The sequence below is a fragment of the Diadema setosum genome, unplaced genomic scaffold (genome assembly GCF_964275005.1).
Source record: "Diadema setosum unplaced genomic scaffold, eeDiaSeto1 scaffold_29, whole genome shotgun sequence".
In the NCBI taxonomy this organism is placed as follows: domain Eukaryota; kingdom Metazoa; phylum Echinodermata; class Echinoidea; order Diadematoida; family Diadematidae; genus Diadema; species Diadema setosum.
In genome coordinates, this window is record NW_027307655.1 from 193,698 (window position 1) to 207,095 (window position 13,398).

The following is a 13,398-nucleotide window of genomic DNA, read 5'->3' on the forward strand; positions in this document are numbered from 1 at the left end:
GTTTCACATAGATTTTGTTTTTCTTTTCCACACTGGTAACAACAAAGACCAATATTTAGTCAGCCATAATGAACTATATAACCCATAACGTTAGTCTATTAGTAATCAAGTGTTTCAGTGTCCTCTGGTAGAGCATTGGAAAAACTGAAGAGGCTCCTCTTGACAAAGAAGACCTTAAGTTCAATTCCAAGTTGATTTTGATTCATTTCCAACAAATTAGGGAAGCAAAGAAATGTTCCCGTATAGAAATAATGTCCCGAAATTAGTACAACAATATGATTAACATAATAATGTCTAATAAAGACACAGGTTAATTATTAGAAACATATACAAATACATTCTATATCATTATTATAAACTCAGAAAACAAATTGTTGGAAATGGAGGGGACTGCTAAAAAGCAGAGCTTGTAGTTTGCAGTTACCTTACTATTATTATCAACGACGAAAGAACATCAAATATACAGTGGCGTTGACAACGATTTGTACAAGTGAACAAAAAAATGAGTGAAAAGTCACAATCCTCATCTTTTTGTTGAATATGCCATGCATTTGATTGTATACATTATGGTACCGACATCAGGGTATGTTTCAAATGAAATCTGCAATAATGTTTATATGAATGAACAATTAAATGGAAAAAAAAAAATCGGTGCTGAGCCTTAACCCGTTCCATACTGAACTTTGAAATGTCCATAGACTTGATACGCAGGTCACCGGTTCCAGTACGGAAAGGATTTTCGTTTAGTTCATAATTATGATTCAGTAAACTCCTTCATGTATAGGACAGATACAATCAAGTGGACTACAATCAAGGAGAAGGGTGATACACGATTATTCATCTATCTGGACTGTATGATGGCGAATAACGCATACCCTCCTTTGGTCTCTGCAAATCACAGAAGTGCTCAACGTTTTAACAAAAATAAAATTCTATGAAGGTTATGTTTGTATTACCGTTGGTTTATTTGTTAGTTAGATAGTTCTTCTTCTGATTAAGTCTGCTTCCTTCAACAGGCTGCACATTATATTCTTGCAGACTGTGCTGTTTGCATTATTATACAATTTATTTACAGGCATTTACAAGCACAACGAACATTTGACGACAATAACTAGCCACTGTGATCAACCATTAGATGGTTTCGAAATGATCCTACAGATGGCGCTGAAACAATTTCTGACGACAAGGAATTCCAGTTCCTTACAGTTCTTGGAAATAACGAATGGCGATGCGATTCAGTTCTCGAGTATCGTACCTGATAGGAGTGTGGTTGCGAGGCTCTCGTCAACTGAGTAGCCTGTAGTCCTGTGCTGAAAGAGGAGTAAGATTATTGTGTATCGTGTACATCATAATTAGCCTGTCATTTTCTCTGCTTTGTTCCAGAGTGGTCCAATCAAGTTCTTGCAGCATTTCGGTGACACTTGAAGACACCCTGTTATGGTAGCGATTTAATGTGAATCTCTCATCTCTTCTCTGGACCATTTCCATTTTGTGGATTAGTTTGTCCGTGTGCAAAAATAACTCACAAAGTTGTGCACGGATGTGAATGAAATTTGCGGAAAAGTTTAAGAATGACACAAGGAACAGATGATGAATTTTGGTATTGATCCTGAAATTATTATGGATTTTATAAAGGATTTTCGATATTTTGGCAAGTAGGGTCAATGAAATGGGAGCTCAAGCTGCGTATTACTGAGGTTTTCATGCGCGCACTAAAGTGCGTGATCTAGTCTCTACTAGGGCGCAGCTGAGCATTTGTGACGTAACAAAGGCTTCTATATTAGGAAATCGATCGATTTTTTCAGCATGCATACATATGGTTGGAAATCACTGATCACTGAAAGGTTTGTAGCTGCTTTGGATTCTATTCCTTACCTCTGGTAGGGAGCAACGTGTTTCGACCCTCTACATGTGCCAAGGCATTTACAAGACATTGTAATAGACGACATGCTTTATGTCAGGGGGAACTTAAATTACTGCGCTATACTTTATTCTGAATATGGACCACGTAAATAACACAGCGTGAAAAATTTCCGGAATTCAAAGTGAAATAAACGAAAATTTAATTCCTCTGCAGGTTCTATGTTTTCTGACAAAATCTCATCATAACGCAATGCAACATAAATGAATTATCTGCTTATACACTTAAAAAATCAGCTGAATTGATTACATTAAATCAAACTCATCAAACTCCCTGTTACAATTATAATACGCTTATACTACCGCCTAGGCATGGAGCTCCCGTTACTACCAGCTGTCAGGCGTTATAGCGCTGAGTTTGGTATCCTATGACGTTGCGACCGGAGCTGGAGGGCGCCCTCGTCCGTCTTGTGGATCGTCGGGATGCTGCGTCCGTGTCGACGTCGACCAGTCGGCCCGGTTCGTCGCCGCGTCAGTGATGACAGCTTCTCACCGTTGACGGCCGTGACTAAGTCGCCAGGCAGCGGCTGACCCAGACTCAGCTCGTAGTATTGCGGCTATCAGTCAGCTCGTAGCACAGCGGCTGTCTCATCTCCTAGCAATTCGGCTGTCTCAGCTCATAGCAATGCGGTTGTCTCAGCTCGTAGCAATATAAGGATGCGGAATTATTTCTACCCTTCACCCGCCTTTGCCGTCTGCCCTCGGAGTTGTCGTCCAGTGTCCCGCCTGCCAGTTTTGCTCAACAGCAGGAATACTTTAGCCTCGGAGTATTACGGGTTCAATTTCTCTCTCGCTTTCTCCCTCACAGCCTTTTAGCTCGGATCTCAGCGGAGTCTCATCCTGGATTCCCTCATATTTCGACGTGGCTGGACACTTCCCAATGGGCAGATGGTCTTTCCACTCTCGGATTAGCTTGTCATCTCCTATTCCTCCTTAACCGCCCCGCTATTAAACTTCTCTCACGCTCCCTCTCTCATCCTTAACCTTGCATACATTATCAATCTCCAATCAGTGCGATTCCCTTATTTTTTTTACCTTTCACTTCCATACCAGTACAATATTAATAAGCCCGTGATTTAACTACTCACTTTCACTTACATTATCTTTATTCAAATACCGGGGTGCGGCCCTTAGTGATAGCCAAATGAATCACAATAAAATTCGCGGTAAACCCAGCCAAGCATTTCATACATTATCAGTCTCCAATCAGTGCGATTTCCTTATTTTTGACCTTTCAATTCCATACCAAAACAGTATTAATAAGCCCGTGATTTAACTATTCACATTCACTTACATTATTTTTATTCAGATAGAGCAGGGCGCAGCTTGCAAACACTCGATCTCGCCAGCTGTTGGCCTAAACATTCTTTCTACCTAGACAGTAGCCCACAGTAAACAAGCGGGTTGGGAGAAAAGGGAAACATTAAAAACATTTCCGTACCGTTTACATCTGACACTTCAGCACATTCAATTGTGTAGTGTGTAAAAGGGGATTCTTCTGAAAACTTTAACATGACGTCGCTTCGCTTTAGAAATAATATACATGACGTTTCAAAAAATTAATGTATAAATTCGAAATAGTACACTTAATAAAATACTTGTCATCCTGCCTATGTCAAGGGAGTGCAACATTTATTCAAGAGAGAAAAAAAACAAAACATATTGACCCGATACCAAAAAAAGGATGCAAAAACCGATGGAGGACGACTTTCTGAAATGGACATGGTACTTTTTAATTCCTCTTCCGCTTTAATTGCATACATGCCACGACTGATACGAGTACTCGGTTATGGAAATATTAATGATTTCAAAAAAGCATGAATAAGTGGTCTGGGAAATCGGCATTTTGACAAAGCTACCTTCCAAGTTTTCCTGCCGACGCATAATCAAGTGGAGGTAAGCGAGTTTTCACCAGTTGACAATAGAAGGTATGCCCCAGCAACTTCCGCGATGTTCATTTAACCCGTTCATTACTGGGAGCAAGTGATATACGGGAACCTGGTATACCAGTTTCTCAAGATGAAGATACGAGTGTCTGTTTCGTGGCCTAAATTCATGTTTATTTGTGTTGTAATGCCCAGAAAAAGGGGTTTGCTAGAAAGATAAGATTCAATTCTATCACCATGTTCTCTTTCTTTTGGGAAAATGTGTATATCGCAGAATTATAACCTTTTATCTGATCTAGTTTGCGCCAGCGTAGCTGTAAAACTCGTATTAACAGGCACATAGCGATCCAAGCTGAGCTCGAGTAGATTTCTGAGTTCGCTGAATCCAGTCATCACATTCAAGTGCCCAGTTTTGTGTAGAACAAAAGAGTCTGTGAGCTCATTAGCGCACGCTCTATCCATACCTTGCACTCGATCGATATCTATATCGTTCACTTTTACACGTAGTTTACCTTGGAAAGGGATTACACGTACCGTTGACTGCTTTCGCTTTATAGGTTAATTATCAACCTGTCTGTTCTCTCAACGGCCAAATCTCGTTTAGGGCATTTAAACACTCGAAGAATCGCGGAATAGCGCCCGAGGTCTACACACGACCAATCAGTAACTATATGTGATGCGCCTTGAACAAGGCTAATACCAATAAAGAGGTCCGCAGCAAGTTATCGCTCTCAGATCAAGACATGGCTTCCCAATCGTGGTCTTTTTGCAACGTTGTTGTGATGGTTTGGGTGCGATCTGCCAGGAATGGAGCGGAACATTTGATTGTCATGATGTGGTGATTGGGTTGAGTCGTGACAAATTGGGACCTTGTCCGGGAAAATGAACAGACAAGCCGTTTTCTTTCGCATGTTCCATGCGGATTGTGGTGAGGACTCTCACGTCTGGTTGTACACGTGTGCTGTAAGTACGTAGTGTATAGCGTCGATGGTGTATAGGCTCATGTCGTATCGGGCCTATGTACCTGCTTGCATGTAGGTTCTGTTAGGCCTCATGCGTTTTGGTGAGGACTCTCACGTTTGGCTGTACACGTTTGTTTTTAGTATGTAGACAAGTGTATAGCGTCGATGACAGGCTTATGTATTGGGCCTGCATTGTTTGCATGTTGGTTTTGACAGGCCACATGCGTTTTGGTGAAGACTCTCACGTTTGGTTGTGCACGTTGTGTATAACATTTATGCTGCGTAGGCTTTGGCAGTCATTGACTGTGTTTGTAGTTTTCAGACTACATTTTGTGTGAAGGCCTAGTGCAGATTTTGGTGAGGATTCTCACGTTTTGGACGTTTGTCGTTTTTGCATGAAGGTCTTTTGTAGACCGATTTGGGTGAGGATTCTCACGTTCAGTTGTGTGCGTATATAGTGCATAGCGTGGGTATTGCGCATTGGGCTCGCACGTGTTTTGTAGTCGCAGACGGTCGGTCTAGCGCGTCGTGTGTAGGGCTAGTGCAGTTTGTGAGTGTGCGTATGCTGGATGTGTATGTGTGGGGGCTTGCGTACACATTGGCTACGGGTCACGCCGAATTTTCTGGAAGATTAGCCTCGGTTAAAGGCTTTGATATATTTTCCTTAGTTTGCACAATCGTGCTATGTGGTCGTTTGTAGTGAGTGTGTATACTCATTCTATGTCCTTAGATCACATGCTAATGTGATGCCGTGGTGTTCTGATTGTATGCCTGATTCGAAGGCTTAGGGATTTTGATGTTTTCTGCTTATCGTAGAAAATTTTTGCCTGTTCTGCGCGTGTGACTGGGTTCATGCATACATGTGTACTCATATGCAGTGCATTTCTTTTGTTAAGGCTTTGTAGTTTTGTGAGGATTTGTGACTTCTTGCAAGTTTTGATTTTGATATTCCCACAATGGCTGATGTCGTGCAGAGCTTTGTTGATGAACCCACTCAGGAAGGTTTTAATAACCTGAGGAAGGCAGAACTGGTGGAAGTTGCTCGAATTTTAGAAATCCCGATCAAAACATCGGATCGAAAAGCAGAGATCAAGGACACAATTTCGGAGTTTTATACCAATACTGGTATCTGGCCTGCCTCTTTGTCAGAGGATGAAGCAGGGACAGATGATGGTGAAATTATCACACCTTTGGTAACCCCTGCCGAAAGTGAATGGTGCCAGGAGAGCTGCTGTCCTCCTTGATGAGTATGTGCTTACCCACAAGGGTACTTTCAAACTTTCTTCAAGCAAGAAAGGAGGCCAGGGTGTGCCAAGAAAAGGAGCTGTTGCTCCGAGCATTCCCAAGCCCGATCTTGATCAAAAGCCGAACAAGGCTTGCTTCTATTGCAAGAAGGATGGACATGTGATGTCAGCTTGCTGGAAGTTGAAGAAGAAGCGAGAAAAAGAGGGGATTAGCAACCCCAAAGCATTGCCAGATGCTTTTGCTATCACTCGCACAGAGCATCTGCCATCGTTTGAACGGGTGGCAGAGAATTACAAACCTTTCATATCTTCAGGGTATGTTAGTTTGACGCCTGATAGTGAGCAGGTTCAGGTTCACATTTTGAGGGATACAGGAGCATCACAGAGTCTCCTGTGTGCAAATACATTGCCATTTTCGGTTGAATCTTCTGTGGATTCAGAAGTGTTTGTGAGGGGAGTTGAAGGTGGGAGTGTCCGAGTGCCTCTTCATAATATCGAATTGAAGAGCGATCTTGTCAGTGGCTCAGTTGTAGTAGGTATTTTGCCTACATTGCCAGTCGAAGGTGTCACCTTATTGCTCGGCAATGATATCGCTGGAGAGAAGGTTTTGCCTCACTTTCTCCCAAGTAAGACACCCGTGGTTGACGAAGCCACAGAGAAATTGGTTCAGGATATGCCTGATGTGTTTCCCTCATGTGCTGTTACCAGGTCAATGGCTCGTGAACTGGAGAAAGAGGAGCAAGAGGATATCTTGGCTGATACTTTCTTCTCTAGACTTGAAGAGTCTAACAGCAGTGATGATGCACATATGGACCATGGTCAAATGTCAGAGATTTCTCGTCAGAGTCTGGTTGAATTGCAGGGCAAAGACCCTGAAATAGTGCGTCTTGCACAGTCACTTGTACCTGAGGATGAGGAAGTGAATGAAACTGTGAAGTTTTACAAGAGGGATGGTATCTTGATGAGGAGGTGGCGCCCTCCTGATGCCACAAGTGATGAGGATTTTCGAGATATTCATCAAGTAGTGGTACCAAAGATGTACCGGAAGGAGATCATATCTCTTGCCCATGAAGCACCATTGGCAGGTCATTTGGGGATCAACAAAACCCAAGAGAAGGTGCTTCGATATTTCTTCTGGCCAGGTTTGCGACATGACGTCGCAGAGTTTTGTCGGTCTTGCCATGTGTGTCAGGTAGTTGGCAAGCCAAACCAGAAGATTCCCCCTGCCCCTTTAAGGCCAATTCCGGCCTTCGAAGAACCGTTTAGTCGGGTCATTGTGGATTGTGTCGGTCCTCTTCCAAGGACAAAGTCGGGTAATCAGTATTTGCTGACGATGATGTGTGCATCTACCCGCTTCCCCGAGGCAATTCCATTACGGACAATTACTGCCAAGAATGTCAGTAAAGCTCTTGTGAAGTTCTTCACAATGGTAGGACTTCCAAAGTGTGTTCAGTCAGACCAAGGGTCTAATTTCACATCCAAAATCTTCCAACAGGTGATGAGTGAGTTAGGTGTAGAATGTAGGAACTCAAGTGCTTACCATCCACAGAGCCAGGGAGCTCTTGAACGCTTTCACCAAACCTTGAAGAATATGATGCGTGTGTACTGCAGTGAGCATGAGAAAGAGTGGGATGAGGGTATTCCTCTCCTCTTGTTTGCAGTTCGAGAATCGGTCCAGGAATCTCTTGGATTCAGTCCTTTCGAGCTGGTCTTTGGGCACTCAGTTCGTGGTCCCTTGAAGATCTTGCAAGAAAAGATCTTGGTTGAGCCAGAGTCCAACCTATTGGACTATGTGTGTCAGTTCAAGGATAGACTTTCTTGTACTCGTGAATTAGCTGCAGGTCATCTGAAGGCAGCTCAGTCTAACATGAAGAGACTGTTTGATCGGAAGGTGAAAGAAAGGCATTTTGAGCCTGGTTCTAAGGTTCTTGTGTTGCTCCCTCTTCAAGGAGATGCCTTGAAGGCTAGATATGCAGGGCCGTATGTGGTTGAGAAAAGAGTGAGTGATGTCAATTACATCATCCTGACACCTGATAGGAGGAAGAGGAGAAGACTCTGTCATGTCAACATGCTAAAGGAGTATGTTGAAAATGTAGAAGAGGCTAATGAAAAGCCTGTTGCTACGGTTGGAATCGGTTGTGAAGTGGATGGTGAAGACAGTGAGAGTGATGATGTGGAAATTCCGCAGTTGATGTTGAAGAATTCTGAGGTGTTAGCAAATCTATCTGACACATTATCTCATCTTCCAGGAGTAGAGAGAGCTCAGGTGATGGATGTAGTCCATGAGTATGAACACCTTTTCAGTGATGTACCAGGTCGTACTAGTGTGGTGGTGCATGATGTTGATGTGGGGGACTCCTCCCCTGTCAAGCAACACCCATATCGTGTGAATCCATTGAAAATGGATGTTCTGAGGAAGGAAGTTCAATACATGCTTGAACATGACCTTATTGAGCCCAGTAAGAGTGGATGGAGTTCTCCCTGTGTGTTGGTTCCAAAGCAGGATGGTTCTTTGCGTTTCTGTACGGATTACAGGTTGCTCAATTCGAAAACAAAGTCAGACTCGTACCCTTTGCCCCGCATCGATGATTGTATTGATCGCGTAGGGAATGCCAAATACGTCAGTAAGTTTGACCTTTTGAAGGGGTACTGGCAGGTTCCCCTCAGTGAAAGAGCGAAAGAACTGTCTGCATTCGTGACTCCTGACGGATTCTTCCAATACAAAGTGATGCCGTTCGGGATGAAGAACGCGCCCGCTACATTCCAGAGACTCATCAACACCGTCACGTCTGGCTTGGTGGGATGCGAGGCGTATCTTGACGACATCATAGTGTACAGCCATACATGGGAGGACCATCTTCTGAGAGTCAGAGCACTGTTTGACCGCTTGACCAGTGCCAACCTTACGGTGAACTTGAGGAAATGTGAGTTCGCCCGAGCAAAAGTCATGTTCCTGGGTCACATTGTGGGACATGGTTCCGTCAAGCCTGTTGAAGCAAAGGTGGAGACGATCCTGAACTTTCCCCGCCCACAGAGTAAGCGAGAGCTGAGACGATTTCTGGGCATGACTGGCTATTATCGGAAGTTCTGCCATAATTTCGCTGATGCTGCAACACCGCTCACCAACATGTTGCGGAAAGATTCGCAGTTCGAGTGGTCAGATGACTGTCAAGTTGCTTTCAACCGGCTGAAGGCAATGCTAGCGAGTTCTCCGGTTCTTGCAGCGCCGAACTTCGACAAGCAGTTCATTCTTATGGTGGACGCGAGTGACACAGGAGGAGGAGGAGCCCTGATGCAGAAGGACGACAACGGAGTTGACCATCCCGTCGCGTACATGTCCAGAAAATTCAACAAACATCAGCGACGGTACTCCACTGTCGAGAAGGAGACGTTAGCGCTCGTCATGGCTCTTCGTCATTTTGACGTGTACCTGAACACTACAAAGTATCCAGTGCTGGTGTACACAGACCACAATCCGCTTGTGTTCCTGTCGCGAATGAGGAACAAAAATGGACGCCTAACCAGATGGGCGCTAGTGCTACAGGAGTACAACCTCGTGATACAGCACGTACGTGGAAAAGACAATGTCATTGCAGACGCTTTGTCCCGTGGATAAGATAGAAGTACGCATATTTCCACGGATAGGACAAAAGGACACAGATGTGCTTATTATCCATAGATAATAAGACTGGTAATGACTTGGAAACATGAACAATACGAGACAAAAGAAATGTGTTTCCATGCATTTGTAAGAAAATTATATTTCTCATGTTGAAGAAAGAGTGTTATTGATTGCTTTGAAATGATGACACAAACATTGTGTACACTGCTTTAATTTATTCTTTTTGTTCTTGTCTGCAGGGAAAAAGACAGCATGTTTTCCAAATTGTCATGATTTTTGCACCAAAACAGGGCAAAATCATTTCCAGTGATATAGCATGAGTTTTGCTATGTTTTATGCTTTATGTGCTGAAGAAAAGGGTTTTCAGTAATAATACAGCATATTTTGATACAGGGTATAATGTAGACATTGTATTAATTGGAACTGCAAATTAAGTTGCATTGCTGTTTGCAAAAAGCACACACAAGCACACAAAAGCTGTTGTTGCATTTTTTTCAAATGCTTAATCTGCAAGAGTTGGAATTTGTGGCATCACAGAATTGACCAATTATACACATTTTCCATAGCATAGATATCGACTGAGTGAAATTATGACACTATGATATTCATAATGTTGTGAATGTGTAAGGTTCATGAGACCATACAGGTGTACAGACATAACCAGGTTATATTCATGTGATATCTTGTTTCAGAAACAGAGAGAGTATAACAGGTGTTCATAATTGCATTGTTTTGCTATACGCTAGTCACTGTACATGCATTTATTGTCTTGAGGAACAAAGCTTTACAGTATTTGAACAGAAGTGTCAAGAAATTAGAAATGTAGAGATGTTTGTCAGACCAAACAGTTGAGCTGAACGCGTTGTTATGTCAGTTTTCATCAAAGGTCAGATTGCTACAAGCTCACCATGTAAAAATGGTTACTAAGTATAGTGAATGGAAGATTACTTCTGTTATTGGTGACATAATACAACAACAAAACCGTATAAAGTTCAGTATTCAACCTGCATGATTGTCAGTGTATGCAGGTTAATCAGTGATATGTGTAGCGGTTTTTCTCAAGCATATGCACATCAAGCTAAGAGAGAAGTTTGATATGTCCATACTTATGGTATATTGTTTCATGATACAATTACAGTGTATTTTGTTCTGAACCAGCAGCATTTCTTAGATTTCGACTAGGTGTTGAAATGTTTGGCCATTTGATACTCATAAGCATTTCAGGAAAGCTTAAGAGAATACATGTTTCATGATTTATGACCAAGCAGAAAAAAAAAAAAGAAGAAAAGAAAACAAGGAATGTTGTGGTTGTAAAGTTTTGCGCGTATACGCACATGCTTGTTCCGAGCAGGTAGTGGATCTATATTTAGACTTAGCCTACGCTCAAGAAAGGTTTTGATAAGGCTCATTAAGTCTGAGCTTGTTTATGTGAAGAATCCACTTTAGTGTATGAACACACAACTGTGCATTTTTATGTATCGTGTTTCGGAACATGTTTGTAACGACTGTTTGCAGTTTGACTGGAAAGTTCTTCCATAACTTCCCGTCTTAAGGGGGGAGATGTGATGCGCCTTGAACAAGGCTAATACCAATAAAGAGGTCCGCAGCAAGTTATCGCTCTCAGATCAAGACATGGCTTCCCAATCGTGGTCTTTTTGCAACGTTGTTGTGATGGTTTGGGTGCGATCTGCCAGGAATGGAGCGGAACATTTGATTGTCATGATGTGGTGATTGGGTTGAGTCGTGACATATAGGACGCCACTCACTCACAGATAAGATCACTCCCTTGTTGCTAGGGGTAGAAACTATATGTTGCGCTAAATTCAAATCTTCGAACACGTTTCTGCTCCATCTAAACTCGGAAAGTCATGGCCCAGAAAAAAAAAACAGTAATTTATTTCCTTTCCTTTGATCATTACCTTCTAATTTTCGGCAGATGACAAACAAAACATGAGACTAAAAAATGTATGTCCCTCCAAAATCAATAGTTTTCATAGATTTCTGATTTTAAACTCGAATTTCTCGGCTCTCCCGTCAGCGATATTCGGATCCTTTTGACAGGGTGGGTAACATATTCATAGTTTGGTGGTCATTATGTAGAATCATCACCATGGGATATTAAAGAGACAATAATTACCCCCTTCCCCACCACAAAAGGAGAAAAAAAAAAGATAATCTCGAAATAGGTGAAACGGGTCATCCTTGTTTATCTTGAACCTCTCAAATTTTCTGAAAGGACAATTCTCCCTCTACATTATTCCAAAGCTTGAGATTATAACACGAATGAAAAGTTGGACATTCAAGCATTGTTTTTAGAGTATAATACTGTAATTAGTTACGTGTCAAATGCTCCTTTCTATTTCTTAAAAATCATTTACACACACTTCACTTTCAACTCTAATAACTTTTGAAAGGATTTTGTTGCTGCTTTGAAAGTCGAAACCAATATTGAACAGAATGTGTTAATGCAGTGCGTATAAAAAAGGTAATCCAACTTTGGAGTGCTACCATTTCTTAATTGTCAGCTAAGGAGAGAACAAAGTTAATTGCAGTGAAAGCAGAACTCTTCCTCTTTACACTGATACCTAATTAGGGTGAAACATGTCATGCATGACTGAGCAAATGAACTTTAAAGACAAAAATGACAAAAATCGCACTTTTTCCAAGTTTTAGTGTTATTGTGAAAGAACAATGCATGTCTCACTTCATGGATGAGATCGGTCATGAAAGTTTTTTTTTTTTTTTTTTTTTAAATCATCATGACTTCAGAGTCGTGTTTAGGGTTTCTTCTAACGTTTTGTGATTCATGACCTTCAACATTGTCAGGTTGTCGAGAATTTGGTCCTTCTTATTGAGGCAAAACATTTATCCATTTTACTCTCTTCATATTCAAGACATGGTTTGTGACTGGGAGCTTTGTGGTGAATATGAACAGAGAAAAAATAATGGTTTGTGTAGATTGACCTCTGTGGGACCGTACTCGAACAAAAGACCATGTATAAGGTCTGTAGAGCATAGTTTCAGCCTAATCTAATAATAATATATATATATTTTTTTTTTCCATTACAGAGCCAGCATGGCTTGTTAAGGTTAAGCGCTTGAATAGACCCCTTTTTAGAGTGTGAGCCTACTTAATGATAATAATAATGATAATAATAATAATAATAAAAGAAAATGATAATAATAATTGCATTTATATGGCGCTTCATACTGACGTTTCTAAGCGCACCTTTGCTACTCATACAAATCGACTAGAAAACACAATAGCATTAACAAAATCAGCATTAACAGTAACAAAAGAATAAGAAGGAAAAGAAAAGAAAAGACAATACTTTCCAGTATTTACGAAAGAGGGTCCAATCGAATTGAGTTATACATAATTTTTAAACCTTAAAGGCTGCTATTTCAGAATATGTCCTTTATAACGAGCCGTGTCAGGATACTTTTTGTTGGTTTTGTGATGCAAGGTCATTATATGCGGATCAAATCTAAATGTCACCATTTGCTGTAGGCCTACTTACTATTCAGTTTTGAAAATACCAGTGGGACCCTGTATCAGAAGACCAACAAAACGTCGTCAGACATGAATTTTTAGTAAAGATTCTGAAAAATGAGGTATAACCCAATTCAAATTGAGTCTCCTAACTTATCTAAACACTGGAAAGAAAGCACACACTCTGGAAAAGTGTGAACAGAGGAAAGAGGTTCTAAAGTACAGGGTACTAGCGGTGCGACGTATCAAGGGGGAAAACAAAGAATGTAGA

The 13,398-nt window shown here is 41.5% G+C and overlaps 1 protein-coding gene across 1 annotated transcript; it reads left to right on the top strand.

The window, feature by feature from the left end:
• Nucleotides 1–5,724: 5,724 nt before the first annotated feature.
• LOC140245752 (uncharacterized) lies at nucleotides 5,725–10,177 on the top strand. The gene is made up of 4 exons (XM_072325277.1): nucleotides 5,725–5,961; nucleotides 6,875–7,992; nucleotides 8,548–9,278; nucleotides 10,149–10,177. Exons 1-4 carry the CDS (start codon nucleotides 5,725–5,727, stop codon nucleotides 10,175–10,177), a joined length of 2,115 nt encoding a protein of 704 aa, XP_072181378.1.
• The last annotated feature ends 3,221 nt before the right edge of the window (nucleotides 10,178–13,398 follow it).